Source organism: Pogona vitticeps, chromosome 3 (assembly GCF_051106095.1).
Source record: "Pogona vitticeps strain Pit_001003342236 chromosome 3, PviZW2.1, whole genome shotgun sequence".
Lineage (NCBI taxonomy): Eukaryota > Metazoa > Chordata > Lepidosauria > Squamata > Agamidae > Pogona > Pogona vitticeps.
This window is the reverse complement of record NC_135785.1, coordinates 185,989,770-186,011,623: the sequence shown is the minus strand read 5'-3', so window position 1 is coordinate 186,011,623 and position 21,854 is coordinate 185,989,770. Positions and strand designations below refer to the sequence as shown.

At 40.3% G+C, this 21,854-nt stretch overlaps 2 protein-coding genes across 5 annotated transcripts in view; one reads left to right on the top strand and one right to left on the bottom strand.

Annotated features, from left to right (window-relative positions):
* PHKA2 (phosphorylase kinase regulatory subunit alpha 2) overlaps positions 1-7,398 on the top strand; it is a 70,323-nt gene extending 62,925 nt beyond the window's left edge. For all 3 annotated transcript variants that reach the window (XM_072994328.2, XM_072994327.2, XM_072994324.2), the window contains 2 exons: positions 2,623-2,823; positions 4,593-7,398. In XM_072994328.2, coding sequence (XP_072850429.2) covers positions 2,623-2,823; positions 4,593-4,766 — 375 coding nt within the window. In that variant the 3' untranslated portion in view covers positions 4,767-7,398. The remainder of the gene's footprint in view (positions 1-2,622; positions 2,824-4,592) is intronic.
* A 4,406-nt stretch (positions 7,399-11,804) lies between these two features.
* Positions 11,805-21,854, bottom strand: part of PPEF1 (protein phosphatase with EF-hand domain 1) — a 42,934-nt gene continuing 32,884 nt past the window's right edge. For both annotated transcript variants that reach the window (XM_078390418.1, XM_020789116.3), the window contains 7 exons: positions 20,361-20,675; positions 19,248-19,433; positions 18,223-18,365; positions 16,599-16,705; positions 15,809-15,972; positions 13,711-13,795; positions 11,805-13,149 (listed from right to left, as the gene is read on the bottom strand). In XM_078390418.1, the coding sequence (XP_078246544.1) occupies positions 12,956-13,149; positions 13,711-13,795; positions 15,809-15,972; positions 16,599-16,705; positions 18,223-18,365; positions 19,248-19,433; positions 20,361-20,675 (1,194 nt within the window). In that variant the 3' untranslated portion in view covers positions 11,805-12,955. The remainder of the gene's footprint in view (positions 13,150-13,710; positions 13,796-15,808; positions 15,973-16,598; positions 16,706-18,222; positions 18,366-19,247; positions 19,434-20,360; positions 20,676-21,854) is intronic.

Below are 21,854 nucleotides of genomic sequence, written 5' to 3'. Positions count from 1 at the left end.
GATTTGTTAACAGCTGCACATTTGCCAGGTGTTCATAGTTGCAGCTTAATAGAGCATCCTGATTTTAGAAAGGCAGATTTATTTTTTTGTCACATGGAAGATGGAAATGGAGTTGTTGACTTCTGGATCCTTGAATCCGTGTGGGTGTTGTTGATGTTCTGATGTTTTTAATGGAAACAAGGCAGTGATAAAAAAAATCTTCTGGAGGTGCCAAGGTTGTGTAGACATTCTCTCTCAGTTTGTCTCCTCATGGTTGCAGACAGGATGAGTTTTCAAATAACATCAAGGGGTATGCCCTTTTCTAACACAAACACTTAGGACAGTAAAGTCTTCTAGAGGTTCACAGAGCTACAATTAGAAGAGTTGTCTTTAATGGTTTGTTAGTACCTGTAAGAATACCAGTTAAAAATGCTTGGATGCTGTGGTTTGATCTTAAACTGTGCCACAGTCTCTGACATGCTGTAGTCTCATGAAAGGATTGTATCATGTATCTCCCATAAATGTGTGAATAAACTGTTATTCCTGCGGAATTGTATGTACGATTAGAATTTTCATAATAAGTTTGTGATCCAGAAAGCAGAAGTGCTACTGAAACTGTCAAATCACAAACACAATATGAGAAGGGGCCCTCCATGGTATTTAAAATTCACCTTAAGTGTGAGGTGATGCCCATAACTCACAGCAGTAACTGTAAGAACAAAGGCATGTTACTAGATCACTTTGCTGGAAGACGTGTATGGCTTTTGCTAGTTCTTCTGTGAGCCAAAAAGAATCAGAATAGTCATTTCTGTTTTATTTATGTATATACTGCCCTCCCTCTGAAGAAGTGGAGAATTTTGTATGGCAGGAATGGGCCTTCCAGCTGTTTTGGACCAGAGCTGCCATATTTTCATTTCATGTGCCATTCTGGAATGGAAGGGCAAAATATCTAGAGGGCCACACGTTCATCAATCTTCATGTAGATGGTTCTGGCCTTTTAAAAAAACACCCTCACTATCCTTGCTATTAACCCTGTGAGGTAATTTAGGGAGAAGGGAGGTGACCAGCCCATGATCACCCTGTAAGCAGTACCGCTGAAAGCTTGACAGTCTCTGGCAATTGCATTACTACTCCAGAATCTACTAGTGTGCAGTTTTTAATGACTAAATAGATAAATAATACAAATCTATTTTCTTGATAGTGTTAAGTTCTAAGAAACAAAATGTGCTCTGGAATCTTTGTATCTTTGTAATGTAATTTATGTGGACATGATAAACTATTTTCACTATCAGGAAAGTGAAGTTGTCAAATTGTTTGTGCAGGCCTGTCAGAACATGGCAATATCCAGTTTTGTTGCTTAATGGAAGTCAAACTTAATAAGCAAAAGATCTCCTGAGACCAAGTGACGCTGTATGACGTGTGAGCCCTTTCCCCCTGCACAAATTAAGTTGCTTGACACTGCTTGCTGCTGTGATGAGAGTGTTCTTTGGGAGCAATGGTCATTTTAAAAAAAATAAGCAAATGGCTGTAGTATTTTGTTTTGATGTCATCTTGCCACTTTCCTTCCCTGCATGTTAACAACATAAGAGCAGGAAACTAACTGCCAACCTCTTAAATACTGGTGGCTTTTCAGGGAAATTCTATGTTACTCTCCCCACTTTTTAATAGTATGCCAGGCGATGGGACAGCTGCTAGGACCAGACCTGCTATTAATCTGAGTAATGAGGCATCATGTTGTGGGTGTCCTAAAAAGGCAGCAAACTGTTACTTATTTATTTTGTTATTTATTTTGCTAAGGTTGGGGAGAAATCCTTCTGGCCTTCCTAACCTTGTGTACCAAAATAACTTGTCGGACTTTACCAATTATCCACCTTGAATTTGGCCTGGGGCAGCTAAATATCTTGCACCAATACCTTCCTATGAAGGCATGGGCTTCAGTGAATCCACTAGTCAATCTATTTATTTGATTTGTCTCCCTCTTTTCTCTTAGAACTTCCAGTGTGCAAGAGAATGGGGTTCTCAGGTGAACCCACAAGTGCTGGGTCTTCCCTTTCACCCAGTAATTGTAAGAATGATCCATTTTGCTGTGGGTCCCCCAATGGAAGCATAACATCACTCAGCATAACTCACTCAAAGATTGTTAATAGTGATGAGAGGGTGGTAAGAAGCACCCTTTGTAAAAACGTTTTGGTACAGAACTCCAGTTGTGTATCAACCTGTGCTCCACAAAACACTATCCTTTCAGGTTCCCCTTTCCTAAAGCAGATGTGTTCAGTTATTCTAACGGAATGTGCATACATTATGCTAGGAATATCCTGAAATGTTTACCTCCATTTGGGGTGTAGGTTTAGGATGTGGGGATGGGTGATCTCTCCAGAATATTGTGGCTTGCCTGCTGGCAAGATTCTAAGACACCATCAGGATGTGCAACATTTGTACCTTACATGCACTCCAGCCATTCATCTTCAATTAGACTGTACCATAGATTTAACGTTCACTGCAAGATTTAGCTTCAACTGCAAGAGATCTCATTGCCAACAGTGTGTGTAAATGTTTGATATGCTCTATTAGCAATGATCACATGCTTGTCTGGTTTCTTTTTCTTTTTTCTTTAAAAAAATTTCTTGGCACCAATACTTGCAGATGACTGCATGTGAAATCAAGTTTGCTGTCCACGTGGAGTCAGTGCTGAATCATGTACCCCAGCCAGAATACAGGCAGCTGCTGGTGGAGGCTATCCTTGTCCTTACACTGTTGTCAGAAATAGAGGTGAACAGCATTGGGGGTATCATTCATGTGGATCGCATTGTGCACACAGCCAATGATCTCTTCCTTCAGGAACAGGTATGTGTGCCATGTTTTCTTTCATTGGCTTTATAAAACTCTTGACAGCCTGAATTGCAGAGGATCTGCAAACAAGATTCTTTTAAGGAACCCCTTTCCTTGAGCAGCCTCACCTCTTTCTTTATCCCTGATGTTGGTGGCTGAGATGGCAATCCAGTCAAACAGCTGTGCTTGCCATGTTCTTTTATGCTGAATCCGAACCACCAACTCAAAGGAGAGAAGAAGGTAGAGGTGGGAAAGTTTCCTGTTCTGGACAACGACTCCCAGAATCCCACAGCATGGCCAGCCAATGGCTGCACTGACCATTGGAAACTGGGAATTGTAGCCCTGAAAGAATAACATTTCCCACCTCTGGAAGAAGCTGGTGCTCCTTCTCCTTGTTCCTTTCTTTGCTTATTGACTCAAAGAATACAGCTAAGTATGCAGAAACAAGCAGGAGGAGAGTCAGAGAATTCTAGCAGTTGACTGTGGGCACCTTGTTAAGATATGAGACTTGGCAGATGCCTGACTGCCAACCTCAGATGTTCAGCCCTGTTTCTGGTGGTAATGTTGGTCTCTGTGGTAACACTGGTAGCTTCATTCAGTAAGCAGACCTTAACTGACCCTGTTATAAATCTGTTTGTTTTGCTACATGTCGCTGCATTGGGGCATGCACAAGTGGAGAAATTGGCAAGCAGGTAATGCTTGGAGCCTACAAATGTTCATGCAATGATCATCATTGTTCTGCGGTCACAGCACTGAAACATACAGTTTCAAGAATTGAATAGACCATAGAAAGCTCTATATAATATTGAATCTATATAATATTGAAAGCAGTGTAGGTTAAGGCTGAACTTAAAGGCCTTCATGTCAAGGATCCTTGCATTATGATACAATAGGCACTGCCATGGTGCAAATGCTAATCTGCTGTTCTTGAGCTGCTGCCTGGGAAATGAGATAAAACCGGCACTCTTCACTTTGCTTTGGAGAACAATTTTACCTGCTTCAATACTGCATGTTTTGGCTACTACAGTTTTGCCTCTGTTTGGGGGCTTGCAGTTGGAACGATGCAGTTCATGTTGCAGCTCCTCATGGCAGTGAGAAGCGAGAAGTATCAACAAAGATAAAAGCAAAGAAACCTAAAATGGATCAAGCCAGAGCCAGCCATGGGGCTGGGGCAAGGGCTGGCAGAGCCATTCCCCCCCCCCTCAGGTCTGCCCCAGGGAGATGATCAGGAGGAAGCTTGAAAGATACTGCCCTAAGTAATGGGAAGCTGTAGTTAATCCAGGGGGTCCCTTTGAGCATTCTGCAAGAACATGGCTGTTTCACTGGATTGTTATCTTAGCTGACGTTAACAGTCTGAAACAGGGAGCGACTGGCCAGTCAGCAGCTGCTGTGATGACTGAAGAGTACTCTGCCTCCACTACCGTTTTATGTTGTTTTAAAAGTATGTGTGCCCGTCCTCCTCCTCCTCCTGCATACAGCTGGCTAAACAATTCCACTGGCCCGGTCAGACAATGAGCCATGGGCCATCCATTGCTGTGCTGAAAAGACAGGGAATCCCTGCATTTCTAAGAGGACTCTTCAAATGCGAAACCCAACTGCTGGATCAGGAAGGAAATATATATATGAATGAATGTTTGGATGGACATTGGATGAGGCCTGGTAGGATCAGGCCATTGTTCTATGAAACACTGCTTTGGGCCGTTTGGTGGCTTTCTGTAGGTTGCTTTGTGTTCCCTCCCTTTTGAACTCATTCCTTTCCCTCCCATCCCCATTTTTCCTTCCAGAAGGCGCTTGGTGCAACTGATGGCTACTTGGAGCAAGACCTAGGCACAGGGATCTGCTACTTTTTCTATGACAGTGCCCCCAGTGGGGCTTACGGGACAATGACTTACCTAACAAAAGCGGTGGCGAGTTACCTGCAAGAATTCCTTCCAAGCACAGGCTGCCTGATGCAATAAGTTGTACGATATGCCAGAATCTGGTGGTTGGTTTTAAAAAAACACTTCTTCTCATGCCATCCTTCTGGAATTGCTCACCCACCCTTAATTACTCTACATCACCCCTCACTCTACCTCAACACTGTGTGCATGATTTGACCATTTAGAGAGAGCATGGGCATAGAGGCAAGGCCCAGGGCATTATTGTAAACAATGCTCCTCTTGGTGATATGGATTTGCTCAGACTCAGGTACTTGAAATGACAGTTTGTGTTATGGGTACAAAAGAATAGGAAGATTACCTTTGAGGTTATTCTTAATTTTAATGAAGAGCAGGGCCTCTTATCACAGTCATTTAAATTTCATGGTTATTTTAATATAAATATAACAGTGCTTGTTTTTAGGTGGCATCTCCAGACCATTTGGTAATAAACTGGGTAGAATTCTACCCCAACACCAGTGATGAAGAGGAGGAAGCCAGTCCAGCCTCTTGCCATTTTAATTTGCCATTTTCATTGAGAAGACCACTTGTGAGTTGGAAAGATGCAGGGAAGGAAATGGAAATTCATATTTAATGTGAGGTGTCTGAAGCAGTCAAATTTAAATTCCATACAAAGAGAAAGGAAAAGATACTTCTAGCCAAGAAAGTCCTGTGCAAAAATTGGCCCCAAATTGGCTACCTGTAATTTGAAACACTTACTAAATACTATTGGTATTTTTACTTTGGATTCATGTTGCAAATATGTGCTAGGAAGGTATGGCCAATCATAATGGTGCATGTACAGATTGTAAAAACTATACATAACATTTGACAGACCTGGAAATCTTTGGGTGGTTTTCATATTGATTCATGAACGTATGAAAATCTAGTAAAACTTTAGAGGAATAATTGAAAATGGGCTTTTATAGAGGATTTCAAAAATGTAAACATTTTTGAATTTTTTTCATATATAATGCAATTAAACATTCACACGAGCACACCATATCATTTTTGAGACTATTTCAAAGTGCAGCTTGGGGAACTCCATGTTTGAATGCTTATCCATACTACAAAGTCCCTGCCAGTTGAAAGATAGCACAACAGGTATAAAGGACTTGTTATCCTTTATGTTGTAAGCCGCCAAGAGTGGTCAAAATGACTAGATAGGCGGGGTATAAATACAATAAATAAATAAAATGAAACAGGACCGTGTTTCATTTTGCATCTTTTTGTCAGGGTTGCCCATATTGACAAGTTTGGACTCTCCTGTATCTGTTATTCCTCTGTTTGCTGGAGAATGATCTCTGCATATGGCATGCTTGTGCAAAGCTCCAACTACAGGTAAACTTACTAAGCTATGATCCGGGAGAAAATGCTAAGTAATGTGGTACCAGAGTCATCTTTTGTCCTAGGTTTGTACATTCCTTGCCTTTATAGAGCTATTAAGATTCCAAGCGTGCTCAGTCAACCATGGTCAGAACAGTTAAATGTGCCAGGTCATTGTTGCTAATTGGAAATGACTTTTAAGAACAGTTCTCTTTTAACATAGCATGTTAAAATAAGGTGGTAGAAGAAACTACATCAAAGGGGCAATCTTGGGATTCAGAATAAAGCTTTTTGTGTCCTGTATAGATTTAAGCTATAATCCTAGGCATTGTTCATTTACAGATAGGGAGGGGGACAGACTTCTTCCACAACCCAAAACAGAAAGAAAAACACTGCCTCCGCAAACATACCACATAGGCAAGTGGGAGCAGCAAAGAGAGACGTGCCACTCCCTATGCTCCTCCCTATGCTCAACTGTTCTGTGGTGCAGGTGATTTTTGGGTACCTATCTTACATGCCCCTCTCGAAGATAGCAATTGTAAGTAGCTGATGAGTGGTTGAAAAGCACACCTGGACTTACCATATTTGCCGGCGTACAAGATGACTTTTTGGCCCTGAAAAATATGCCTCCAAGTGGGGGGGTCGTCTTGTACGCCGGGTGCACGTCCAGCAAACCCTCCCTCTCTCCCTGTGAAGTCACTTACCTGGTAGTAAGACCGAGTAGAGCCCCGCTCCTCCTTGGTAGCCTGGGAACAGCCTGACTCTAGCGCTGAACAGCTGACTGTCGGGAACAGCAGAGAGGAGGCAGCCATTTTGAGATACGACCACATGGCTGCCGCCTCTCCAAAATGGCTGCCGTCCAAAATGGCTGCTGCCTCTCTGCTGCTTCCCGACAGTCTGCTCTTCGGCGCTGATGCTGTCCTTCTTCCAGGAAACCCTCGGTCTCTCCCAACAAAAGGAACCAGAATCACGCATGCTGAAGAGGGGGTAGTCTTATACAGCAAGTATGTAACAAACTACATTTTGAGTGCAAATGTTGGGGGGTAGTCTTATACGCCCAGTCGCCTTATACACCGGCAAATATGGTAATTTGAAACTCTGAAAGCTGAAGGATGTACTTCTAGTGCTAACCTATTGTGAAGGAAAACAGGTCAGTAATAGGGAATATGCATTTCCCTTAATATCTAGCTTGCCCCTTATGAGATTTGGGCATGCTATAGTAATAGCATTGTAATTATTGTTCAAAGAGTCATATTGTTGGATCTTTATTGCAAATAATGTAAGCATAACATTTGAAGGTACATATTAGGGACTGGATCTTATTAAAAACAAAAGGAAAATCACAAAAGAGGCTCTTGTCTTTTGTTTTGGACTCCTGAACACAAACAATTTAATCACACAGAAGAAGGGTACGCAGAAATGTTATCTGTTTTTTCATGATTCCCTCTATCATTATTCTCCTACATCCTTTGTCTCTCGAATTGCCCAACAGCATTGCAAGAGATGCTGCCTGCAGTCAGTCAGAACATCCAGGAGGGAAGACCAGTAGTTTTGAATCAGTAAAAGGCTCTGGATTGGTTGGAATCCAGGGAGGTGGAGTGATGCACTTTTGCTTCAGCATGATTGTACAGTCTGCTTGATCAATTGATTCTCTGTTGTCTTGCCTCCGCTTTCTTGGAGTAACTGTGCAGCTGCCACAGTTGGGAGGAAAGTGAGCCAGTGCCGTGGTTGCCGCCTTCTCATTCCCTCACCGGATCTGGAAGTGGGGGCATACTTGCACAGCGTAACTTTCAGTGGCAGCAGGAGCAGCACAGGGAGAAGCAGCGGCTCTGGTGGAGGTGACGGCTGCATTTGGGGTTGGGCTGGTGTAAAGGATTTCATGTGCCATTCTTTTCCTTGTCTTTTTTTCTCCCATTTGGACTGGCTCATTGTTTTACCACCCTTGCCGTAAATAGGCACTTGTTCCCTCCCCGTGATCCACCCCACCACCAAAAGACACCTCACTTTGAGACTGTAGGACGAGCCTGGGCTAGAGTATCTGCTTCCTGAAATTACTGCCTCAGTTTGACCAATGGTAGGGTCCATGATGTTTCAAATTAAACATACAATGTCTGTAGGCAGAACTAAGGGGAAATTAGAATGAAAATACAGCTGTGGATCTATTTTTATCCTACATGCTGCCTTTATTTTTACTCATTCTAGCTATAAATGCTACCATTCCATGTAGAAAAACTAAAGAGGACAGGAGGTATCTTGAGCTTTTCAACTTTAGCATTATTTCTGATATAGTTTAGTGCTCTCGCTCGCTCACTCTCTGCATTTGAAGAAAAAATATGGCTATGTATTTCTGGGAACTCATTAGCAAATGTAGAAACCTAACCATTCTACATTTCAAACATCCATGATGACTATGTTAATCATTCCCCTCTTTCAGAGCATTATTTTGGTCTATTTGGTCCTCAATATTTTGGTCTATTTTGGACAACTGACTTCTCAAGTTGTCAGAAACCTGCATGGGTTCAAAAAGGAGTTAGAAGTATTGAGTGCTAACTAGATGGAAGATTTTTCAGGAACATAAAGCATCTTGTAAATACAGAGGCCACTAGAGTGAAAATAGAACCAACCTAAATATGTTGGTTCACTCTGCAATGAAATGGCTGCAGCTGCTAGGAAAGAACCACCTACATTTCTTATTTTGTCATTCTTGGCATGTTTGGAAAAAGAATGCCGTTTTGGCTTGAGCTGGGGTAATAAAGCCTTACTGGCAGACACTGAATGCCAAGGACTATCAGTTGACCCAGCTTTCCCATATAATAAATATGTAATTAGTTTCCAGATGTTTCTGGGGTGATAAGCAAATAAGAACACTGAGACACGTTCACTCTTACTGTTTTACATACACTTGATATTTAGAAAATATTTGGCATTTATGTGCTTTTGTTTTTTACACTGAAACACTTAGTCACATTTGGGGGGAAATCTAGGATACAAAACCTCTCTGTAAGTATTCTAAAAGAGATAGAATACATCTAGTGGGCATTCATTTTTATATTTTAAGAGAAGGCTGCATGCACACAAGCACACCACTTATGTGCCACATTGTGAAGAGGTTTAGACATTCATCTTAATTTGTTGTGTGTACTTTATGGGAAGAAAGAGGGTTGTAATTTGAGAAAGGTAAGTCCTACACTGTGGTAATGTTTATCATTGCTTCAACCATCACGGTCATATCACTACAGAAAGATGATCTAAATTTAATAAACTTAAGCTTAGAAGTAACTAGATACGAATAACTACTTAATTGTAATTAATAGGGCATGCACCTAATTCAACTCTAAATGTGCCTGTTGGAAAAAAAGAAAGCAGACCAGTCAAGTGTCCAGTGAGAATAAAGGGAGAGCGAGCGGCTGTGTTTCCCTGCTTTTCACATCTCAAACAGCTGATGAGATTAAGTGCCAATTTCCTGACAGGTGGGGCACTGCCTGAATAGGAGGAAATAACTACATATATGGAATATGTTTACACACAAAGCTCATTGTGCAGCTGTAGGTGGGTAGAAACTTGTTTGCTAGCTAGATCATGGTGTGTATGTCTATATTTTCCAGCAGTTTTTAATTACTTTCTGTTGCTATCAACATCATATCCTGTGGAAGTAAATGCTTCTGAATTGAGTGGGAAATATCTCCCAAGTAATCTGGATAATTCTACCTCCAACTAGGTCCAGGGAGTCAATCTAGAAATGTTGGATTAATGAATAATCCTTAATATTCTATGCCAATACACATTGGCAATAGCATGCTTTTACATAGTTGCAGAGTGCAGGTACAATCAGCAAGCAGAAAAATGGTGTGAATAAACCTGTTATAAAAATGTGGCCATCACCTTCCAATTATAATAATATAAGAAGAGCCCTGCTGGATCAGGCCAAGGGCCCGTCTAGTCCAGCTTCTTGTATCTCTCAGTGGCCGCACCAGATGCCTCTGGGAGCACACGAAACAACTAGATACCTGTCTCCTGATACCCCTACCCTGCATCTGGCATGTTGAGGTACCTTCCTTTTAAGTCTGGAGATTGTACATCCCCTTCATGGCTTGTAAAGTGTGATGGACCTTTCCTCCAGGAATCTGACCAAACCCATTTTAAAGGCATCTAGGCCAGATGCCATCACCACATCCTGTGGCAAGGAGTTCCACAGACTAACAATAACAAATTATATTGAACTACTTTCATTATTAAGGGGTTGCATGCCCTGTTTGTGTATGCTTTGATTTTTCCTTGGCTCTGTCATTTGGATTTACTTCCTTTAGCTATTTATAGATTTTCAGCTTCTACCATCATTCCAGAATACAATGGCTGAAATCCTGTTGCCTAATATACTAAGTTGCAGCTAGAGTATGCCCACTGAATCAGTGGATCTCTGATCTTATCAAATGAGTGTTGACTTACGAAATCCTCACTGATTCAATGGGTCTATTCTAGTTGTGGGTTACTACAGAAAAACAAAAGGATTCCAGCTCTCAAAGGAACTAATTTACAAAGTCACCTGAAAGTCGCTGGTCAACAAATGTCTCTACATACTAATTACTTTTCAATGATGGCAGTATTCATCCAGGCAGAACTGTAATCTGTAATTCAATATAATGCCTAGTTAAAATGATCCATTATTTCTAGAGGAACCATTATTGGGGATGCAGAAAAATTTCAGTGGAAATTAATTTTGAGAAGAAAGGATACAATGGAATGCAGAAACAAAATGAATGAATGTAGTTGTGTGCTTTCTTGCATGTATATAAATGGATTCACTGACCACAACTGTATGTACCTAGGATAGGGTTTGGGATGAAAACAACAAAAGTGTGGCAATTGTTAGGCTGCTGCTCTCCTTTCAGCATATCTGAGCTTGCATTAGCAGATCTAATGGACAGTTAGTTTGAAACAGAAGCAAGTTTGTGTTGATATGAAAAAACCATTTATTTGGGTGGAAACTGTGATGGTATAAAACCAGTTCTGGTTACTGTAACCTTAATTTTTATTTATTTTATTTATTTATTTCATTTATACCCCGCCTATCTAGTCAATTGTGACCACTCTAGGCGGCTTACAACATGCAGTTAAAAAATAAACATATAACAAACCACATCACAAATAATAATTTACATAAATTAAAAGATAGAATAAATTTTTTTCCCAAAGATGGCGAGAAACGGGATATATTATAACAGAAAAAGAAGGTATTAGGTAGAAAGGGGGAAGGCCTGCCTAAACATCCATGTTTTCAGTTGTTTCTTGAAAATACCCAGCGAGGGAGCTGCGCGAATGTCAGGAGGTAAGTTGTTCCAGAGGCGAGGAGCCACCGCCGAGAAGGCCCGGTTTCTTGTCTTTTCCTTCCGGGCCTTCCTCGGCATCAGGCTCCTCAGCCTCACCTCCTGACTTGCTTGGGTGACACGGGTAGAACTGGGTGGGAGTAAGCGTATTATTAAAATAATAATAATAAAATATTGCAGAGTGGGAAAAATGTGCAGAGAACAATAACTGAAGTCATTAAGGTGCTGCATCAATGAGGAATGTTTGCACGTTTAGCTTGGAAAAATGCATATCAAGTAGAGAGACATGATACAGATGTGTAGAATTATGCAAGGTATGAAAAAACTTGATGTGAAAATTTCTTCACAGTGCTAGATCCTCACATCATACCATGAAATGAAGGTAGGAGAGTCAGGTCAAACAAAACAAACCAGTTCTTCACACAGCATATACTTAAACTGGTATTTTTAATTGTTATCTTTTAAAAGTAAAGTACTTGCTCATGCCTTTCACTGACAGTATCTTAAGATGCAGAGGTGGCTGCCAACTTGGGATGGCTTTAAAAAGTGATTGGATAAATGTCAGGAAGATGTAGCTGTCAGTGGCTACTAGTCACAGGGGAGATATATATAATCATGCCAGTACCATGGTATAGCAGTTAATGGGAAGCAGGAGTACGGCACTCATCCCTTGCCTGGGGAGTTCTCATCAGCAATGGCTGCCCGTGCAAGCCTAGACGGGTCTTTTGTAATGGTCATGCACAGTTTTCCTAGGCTTCAGGCTTCTGACACAAAACAAATACAAGTGGCAATAACAAATACTTCATACAGGTGCATCTACCAGTTTTTCAAATATTTCCTTCAAGATTACTTTTGTAATCTTTGTAGTTTCTTTGTGTACCGTATAATAAAGCCTGTTTGCTGTCAGCAATTCCTGAGAGGAAAAAAAAGTAGAGCTGGTTGCCCTTCTGGGATAGATGCTATATACTGGTGCAGGAAATAAGCTATATAAGATGGTGGGGCTGTCTATTTTGCCATTGAAAGCCACATCGACAAGATATGCACTGTTCTTCTTACTTGGCAGTGCACCTGGTTGCTTTTGTCGTTTCTCTGATGCCATTGGTAAAGCACTGCGCCACTCCAACACAGTTGTTTTAGAAATGGTAAGTGGTATATAATGTGATTGAACAGATACCCAGACCTTGTTCTGAAGTAGCCCTCTGAATCAATAAAGATCATAATAAACCCTGAAATTCTCAATATGGCACTGCTGCGTTCACTGCTGACAACACAATTTCTAGGAAGGTTTTTAACAGTAACTTCCCATCCGCCTGTACATTTCTGGCTCTCATTAGAGCAATCTGCCAGCTTTCACTTCTTCCCATGTACCAGTAATTGGTCTCAGCCCAAAAGTTGTGAAGTGACACTGTGGATTTCAGTTCATAACAAATGTACATAATCAGATAGCGCCACCTCTGTAAAGCCTATTTTCCTGGAGTACTGTTCACTCTGACCTATCAACATCAAGGCATCAAACATATAATTAGGAAATTACAGAGCAAAAACATGATAGGAAAAATCATTATGAAGAATCCAGCTCCCTTAGGAACTGTACCTGTTCTCAAATTTGTGGACCACGTGAAAAGCCTCTAAAAATTCATTGAAGTCAATGCTACCATCTTTGTTAAAATCCATGCTACGGGCTAAGTTGTCAATGGATTCATTATCTATACTGATTTTCAGGTGCAGGCTGAAGAGCTTCCATGTGTGGCGGAACTCATCAATAGAGATAAGACCTAAATGAAAGAAATGATGTCACTGGTGGTACCTAAGATATAGAAACATGGCTGTATTTTAATTTTATTGAGGAGCTAAAGAAATACAGAAATGCAAGAAGCCTCTGGGCTGGTATGGATATGCTCTAATAGTCACATCACTGTCCAGACCAAGTCACTTCATAAGGCAAGGAAGGGACAGGATGAATTTAGATGGATGGAAAGAGGGACAGCTTACCATGGAAATGCTGGTTAGGGCAATTATAGTTTAGATCTCCCTGTGGACATTCATAGTTCAGATAGAGGGAATCTTCTATCGCCCAGATATGACCAGAAATAATGACAAATATCCCCTTTCCAAACAAAATAGCACTACTGCCCAGTATTTGGGGAAGAATGCCACAGGGTGGAACAACTGAAAACAGTTTTCAACTGTCACAAATTTCTAGTGTCAGATCAAAACCAAGCAGCTGCTACAAACATCCCTCAAAACTCATCACCCCTCATAGCATTCTACTACACTACTAGCACCTACCTTCCCAATTTAGATACACCACTTTGGAAAAATTAGTGTTAACATACCTGAATGATCTCTGTCAATAATATTAAAGATTATCTCCAGATCAGCTTTGTATCTACACAGGGTTTCCACCAAAGATGGCTGAACCTAAGGAATATTGAATTAAAAATGAGAGCCTGACCAAGCTTAGTACAAAATTCCTTCATAGCAAATAGTTTCACATACTATGTTCATGCAGTTAAAACAAAATAGTAATAGTATTACTATTCCTAATAGTAGTGATAGTGAAGATAAACGCACACAAAGTTTCTTGTCCTTGATATTAAAAAAGTTTCTCTATCAAAACATTGAGCTATTTTGTGGGGGGAAATGGCAGTTGCTGCAAGATTTTTCGTGGTATTTTTTTTTTTTACAGAAATAGACCAGTACTATTTTCGCCCAATATAAAAATTCACACAAAACATGTTTGTGTGTGCAATATATCTTGTATTTTTGTCTGAAACCCTGGCTAGTTGCCTAAATATGAAGCAGAAAGCAAATTGCCTAAGTCTGCGTACCCCCACCCCCCACCCCGCTCCAGTGGGCTCCCTCTTGTGTCACTAGATAGGGAGACTAACACAGTGGGAGGAGACATGAATATGATTTGTTCCTTCTGCTCCACATTTAGGCAATAGGATGCTGACCCCAAGGTTTTATTTGCACATCAAATTTCCTCCAAGAGTGGTGAAACAAAAAACACACAGAGTCTTTTGTAATCTCACTTAGCAAGGAGAAAACTGCAAGAATAAAGCAAGATTTTTTTATCCCTAGCTGATAGGGGGTGATCCAGCATTTACGTTTCAAATTCTAATAGCAAGCATGTGTATTCCCTTCTTCTTCCGCTAATAAATAAATAATTCCATTTTATGAACAGGAGAATGAAGTAAGTGAAGGTTTCTGTTGCTAGATCGGTGGTCCCCAGCCATGGTTCCCCAGACAGTCTTGGACTACAACTCCCAGAAATCTTGGCCAGCACAGCTAGCTATGAAGGCTTCTGGGAGTTTTAGTCCAAGAACATCTGGGGAAGCAAGGTTGGGAACCACTGCTCTAGATCAGTGGTTCTTAACCTTTGTTACTCGGATGCTTTTGAACTGCAACTCCCAGAAACCCCAGCCAGCACAGTTGGTGGTGAAGGCTTCTGGGAGTTGCAGTCCCAAACTCCTGAGTAACCCAAGGTTAAGAACCAGTGCTGGTTCTTAACCTTGGGTTACTCAGGAGTTTTGGACTGCAACTCCCAGAAGCCTTCACCACCAACTGTGCTGGCTGGGGTTTCTGGGAGTTGCAGTTCAAAAGCATCCGAGTAACAAAGGTTAAGAACCACTGCTCTGATGATTGGTAGTGATCCAACATTAATATTTCAAATTCTAATACAAATCCTATTATGTATTTCTTTCCCTTTCCACAATTAGTCATATTTGACAAAAAGAGTTGAGGGCTTTGACATGCAGTGCACCATTTAGCTTAAACATGAACAATGGCTTAAACGTAGTGTAAACTTCAGTATGAGGGAGCAAATTCTGATTAATTACTAGCTGAGAGTGAACCTATGAATAGGTTGAAGTGGCACAGGTGAGGGAATGCTGTAGGAATGCACTGAGTGTGAGCCATAAGTCTTCATCCCTGGAAAAATGCCATGTTTTCATTAGATACAAATTGTTGCTGTGAATGCCAATGACTTGCATGGAGTTGCTCATGGGACATTAAAAACAATACAGCTTCCTTGTTGTGTTTAGAAAGAAAATGGTTGAACAGAAACCAAATTTTTCTTTAAAGTATATTATTCAGCAGCTTTTATAGGTCTCTGGCCGTGGAGCCAGAGGTTGGAAGTTCAATCCCCCACTGTTCCTCTTTGGTAGAGGCTGGGCTGGATGATCCATAGTGTCCCTTCCAGCTCTGCAGTTCAAAGGTTATTATTATTATTTAGCAACCCAAATAAATATTTCCATTTCAAATAGACCAAAATTTTAAAATCAACTTATGAAAGCACAATAATGCCTCAAACAATATATAGGCTGGCATTTTAAAGAAACTACCAAAGAGTTGAAATAGAATTAAGGAATGTAAAAACACACATTGAGGTGCGATTTTGTAAAATATCAGTCACTTTCAAAATCATCTTACCTCTTTAATAGGTAGTTTGATTTCTAAATCATCAAAAGATGAAAAGTATTCAATGTTTCCATCCTGAGCTACATAAACCAGCCTAGAACGCAGAGTTCTCCAGGGAAGGTCAAGATGCAGGACAGATTCCATTGCAGAAGCCCACTCAGTGGGAGAAATTTTCCCTATAAAAACAATACTTTTTTTAAAAAAAAAGAACTCAGAAAAAATTATAGCTGTTAAGTGACCTAAGGATGGAATGGAATGAATAGTATTTGATTGAGCCAATACATTCGAAATTTTACTTCAAGAAAAATAAAATAATCATCCTAAGATGTTCAACAAACATAAATAATTCAATAGCAAAATGTTCATCTTAACCAGTCACCTGTCGATCCCCAAATGCCTTTCACAACAGCCAGACAGTTTTGTGAACAATGTGAGAAGAGCCACAGTAGATGGAGCAGGCAGATAATTTTATTTCCATGATATTAAACTGATATACTTCAGAAGTCAAGTCTAAATGTTGGGTGTTGCCTTACTTCGAGCTCGCTGTACTCTGTAACACATTGTTCGAGCTGTCCATCCAGAGAAGCTTTTAAGGGAATACTATTAACTGTAGAAACAACAAGAAGAAAACTTTGTACAAACTCCTTTAAGTTAGACTCCAAAGCTAATGTAATAGTACCTCATCCGCACTCAGCCTTTTGTTCCCAGCCTTCTATTGGGTTACAATACTCTTACAATAAAGAGCCAGCAGCTTACGAAAAACCATAAGCAACCTTAAGAATCTGTTTTCAATTGCTATTACCTGTATCATTTGGATCATAGAGCCTAAAGGCTGCAATCAACTCTGATTTATGTGCATAAAGTTTTTCTCGCAAACATTTTAAAGCAGACAACTCAATTGTAGTCACTCTGCAAAAAAAGTAATCAGAATGAGTAAACATCTTTTTAAGTATTTTCAATGTACAAATATTTCACTACTTCTAAATCTCTGAAATTCCCTCCTTATCCTTATTCTCATATGACTATCCTTCCCAAGGTTTTCTAGGTATACACTTGGAAATGGTTTATCCTTTCTTTCTTATGGGGAGCACTTCTAGGACTGTGCAGCTTGCCCAAGGCTACACAGTCTAGCTCTGGGAGGCAAAGTGGGGAAATGAACTCCCAGCTATGCTTTGTTCACTGAGATATCCAGCCAGTCTCTTCTAATAGATATAAGCAATGACAAAATTACAGGTATTAAAGGGTTGGATAAACTGGTACATAATCCAGACAGAAAGCCTGAAAAACATAAACCTACAGAACAATGGCATGAGTAGAAGAAGCTTAATACTTCTTAGATCAGTTTCCATGTTATACTATCAGTTAAAAGTGGGTTCACTTTCTTAGTACACATGTACATTGTGGCCATGGGAAGGGAGACAGAAAAAAAACAGAGTAGCATTTCTCACCACATGTACGCATAGCAAGAAGGTCTGACTAGCTACTAGTACCCTCTATATTTTATACAAAAAATACAGGTTCGTTTTCTGTAGTAATATATGAAATGCAAAACAATTAAAATGTCCATATTAGATCAAACAGTCTCCGTTTAGCAATTATTTGGCAGTATCGTCCTAGAGATCAACTTTAACGACACTAATACAAGTTAAGCACTGTAAGACACAGCACATAACATCGTTCTAATGGCTTCCCATTTTTTGCAGGCAGTGAGAAGTCCAGATGTAGCTCTACCACAGGTTTGGAGAGTATGTGGCTCTCAAGATCTTATTGAACTAATAGCTGTTGCTGCCTAGAACAGATGGAATCGGCAATTATACAATATTTGCAGGTCCACATGCTGCCCATCTTTGTTTCTACAGAAATTACAATCCTTCAGGTCACAATATAATGGGATAGCAATAGTGTCCTTATTGATAGCTGTTTGTTTATACAAAGAGAGATAGTGCATATTGGGAGCAAGCAGATTGCTAAAAACCATGGAGCACCATCAGTCATCCTACATCAAATCCCCAAATATGCCACTTTTGTCTCACAATCCCACACTGTTGTTTTAGGCAACTCCAGTCCTTTCTCCTATCTCCTACTCACAAACATCTAATTATTTCCTAAGCTCTCTCACTGGCTGATAGTAACTTGCAGAGGCAAGGCAGAGATACTTCGCTCAATTCACAGGAATCTCAACCAATCATGCAGAACTGCCAGAAAACAGTACATTTAACAAAAATTGATCTGCCACTAGCTCTGGCATAGTGGACGTTCATGGACCAAGTAGGGATCCCACCACAGAATTTCTGGGGGCACCCTCCCTCCAGTCATACGCTGTCTATGCTTTAGCACAAGGTACAGTACAGTTAGTCTGCTTTGCATTTTCAGTTCCTATCCATGCACTTTGTTTGTAACTAAGATGCATGCTTTTCTTACCCTACCTTTGATGAAGTGTCTGCTTACGTGTAGATTTGCTGACTTGATACTGAACAAAGCGAGGGATCAGATCTGGGTTTAGTTTGATGTAAGCCCCACGATTACTTCCCTCTTCATAGTAGTTTGAGGCGGAAAAAATTGTAATAACCTTATTTTCAAAAAAGGGGGGGAAATTATATTAAGAAATTAGGATTTTAAAATAGATCTGGCATAATCTAAAACAAGTTGCAAAATTAACCAACAAGTGAACATACACTTTCCTGCTTGGAAAAAAAAAGCACATAAGCATCTCTTTCCACAGCTGCACTGGGAAATCCAATGCTCATGAATCCATGAATGGAATCAGCTAAATAAAAAAATCAGGCCCTGTCCAGCAGTCCTTTTTTTTTCTAGGATGACAGAGATGAGGTGTTTTGACCCATGCAAGAAGCTCCAGTAAGTAAGTAAGAGGGACTGAATTCCATTCCAGGAAGGATCCATGGTGCACACACATTCACTGCTTGTGTTTATAGAGCTACTGTCTCGGCCGAACCATTTATGGATCTAGAGAGGAAGTTACACCTCTCTTGACAGGTATAGGGGTCAATAGGGAGGGGCAGGGAAAGGCATGTGGAAACATACATGAACAAAGAGGTGTGCCAGTTTCTGGCACTCACTCTGTGGTACGGAAAGAGGTGGGAAAGAGTGGGAAAGAATGCAAGCAAAAAGGAAGGCAGGACGATTCTTAAATTGTGACTGGATACTTTGAAGAGCAAACTAACCAAGCTGATTGCCAAAAACAAACAGTATCCTAATAATAATTATTTCCTCTGTCCATTAGGTTTCTTGTCCTGAAATTGGATATAATGCACTGGCTCCTCTGTTCTGTATTTTTCAGGAAAAAAAGATAGGAGCTACGAGTATTAATAAGACAAAAGAAAACACTGTGCAGTTCTAAAGGATCTCACACATGGGCCATGATGGCTTCCACCCTATTCTGGAACTATTCTCCTGGATTATACTTATAGTTAAACTGTACACAGATGATTACCTTTCCATTATGGCTAATCTCATAGCCTTCCTGTTTGCATTCATGAGATCGGATGAGCATTTTTAAATTATAACGTTTCAGCAACGTGGCAGTAATGTCTGGTCCAAAGTAGCAACCTCCCCCTCGATGTTTGTTTGGTGTACAGCCATTTTGATGTTTAGGATCACTCCAGAGAATATCCACCACCTAGCAACAGAAAACAAATTCTACTGTCTATACATGCAAAGTGTATATAAAGAAGTAGAAACAAAAAATATTGGCAATTAAAAAAAACATTTTTCTTGGGTTTACTTCAAACTTATCTAAATATTGTTGCATTTCTGGCAATTAAACCTCAGCACTGAATAGTTAAAATGGCATCGTGGCACAGAATGCTGGTTCATTTGTGAAAGCTGTCTGAATGTTCTCAGTATAGATTTGCTGTGAGTAGGGACAGTTTCTGCTCAACCGGGATTAAAATCTCCCAAAGTCATTAATTTAAGCCTAATGAAGATTAGAATGTCATTGGAGAATACATTCTAAGAGAAAGAGAAGCTAAATAGGCAGATTTGATCTTTACTTTGCAACTTGGAAGCATGTATATGATTGTGGAAACAGAAACCTGATGAAGAAATGTCAAGAAAGTTTGCAAATGATGGCAGGGGGAGATGCTAAGCCAAAGAGGTATACAAACAGAAACATCTCTTCCCATGTTGATAGGGAAAGTGAGATTACTCCTGTCTGGGATGGCCCCTGAACACAATTAACCCATTGTCCACAGTTTTGGTAAACATATGGGGCAACGTACCTCTACAAAACACAGATTCTCCTTGCACATATGTTTGGCTATGAACATAAGCCCTCCTATGTCCACAAAACGTGGCCAACAGGGAGCATAAGCAGCAGCCATCAACCCACTTTCCCCCTCCGCATGGGTTGGTGTTCAGTTGAACGTCTATACAAGTGATAAGTTAACCAACCAACTGGGGTGGGGGTGGACTGCAGGTCTCTGGTAAAAGTCATTTCACGTGTTTCTAATTAGTATCCTAATAATGCCACTTTAAAGCCTAATTTTTAATATTTACAAGCATATATTGAGGTGAATCCAATCTGTAAAACACAGCTTCAACATACCTGCTTCCACTCCATTTTTGTTAATTCTGGAGATGAGTGTGGTGTAGTAACACTACAAGGCTTTAAATGTTGCACCTCCAGATGGGGATGGGAAATATATCTGTCACAGAGGACATCAGGCTGCTCCCTGCTACTGTATTCTCTTCTCCCACCAGAAACTGATGTGGACCTCATGGCTTCTTTATTGGAAGCAACCTGCCCAAAATGGCACTTCTCAGATTTCTGTAGCTGATTATCAGCCTGTTCAAGATGAGCTTCCTCCAACTCAGAGATTACTCCTGTATTTGACTTTGGAGGTCTCAGCACAGACTTCAGCTGTGAAGGCAAAACACACATTCACCAGATCATACTTTTTGGTGCAGATGGACATATATTTATTACAGGATGCTGTTCCACAGAATTTCCAACAATTCTATCATGAAACTGTAGGAACTGCTCCAAAAGCTCTAGGTAACTACAGATTTATAATTACCTTGGCAATTAAAAAAATCACAGAAATAAACTAGAACAACGTTAGGAAGAACAACCTTCAGAACACGGCCAAAGAGCCCGAAAAACCCACAACAACCATTAGATCCCAGCCGTGAAAGCCTTCGTGAATACATTTAACTAGAACAACCTTCAACTGTTTTTTTAATTTAAATTAGAGCTGTAAAATTCATTAATATATCAATGAAATCACTTAGAATCATACTTATTAGTCATGCCACCAAACATGTAAATTATAGTAACAAACTGCAGCTAGTTATGGTTGCTTTGGGTCTTTCAGGCTCTTTGGATGTGTTCTGAAGGTTGTTCTTCCTAACGTTTCGCCAGTCTCTGTGGCCGGCATCTTCAGAGGACAGCACTCAGTGCTCTGGTGTAGTTTGTTTGGGAGTGGAACATTTATGGCTGTGAGATAGGCTTTTGTTCTATTCAGGGGATGGGTGATTAGTGTGTCTTAATGTGGGTGTATTGTTGTGATAAGGAGAAGAGATTATCTCTCACTGTGATTGATGGGTATCATTAGCAGGTCTTTTGTGTGTAGTGATCCCCTGTCCTTGTGGCTGGGTAGAGGTTGTTGTCCTTTTGCACGCTGTATTTTTCAGAGCTGGAAGCCAAGTTTTGTTGAGTTTCAAACTTTCCTCTTTTTGTTGAAGTTCTGCTGGTGCTTGTGGATTTCAATGGCTTCCCTGTGCAGTCTGATGTAATGATTGCTGGCGTTGTCCAGTATTTCAGTATTTTGAAATAGAATTTCATGTCCAGCTTGTTTTAGGGCATGTTCAGCTACTGCAGATTTTTCTGGTTGTTTTAGTCTGCAGTGTCTCTCATGTTCTTTGATTCTGGTGTGGCTAGTTAATTACTTTCTGCTTCTGTTTCTTGTTACATACAAAATCAAGCAAGTGGTGCACAATGGATACAAGCAGTGAATTCTCAGCTAGTGGCAATTTGTCAATGTACTTATATTGTCATAACTGACCAATATGATTCTGGCCATTAAATGATAAAAATAAT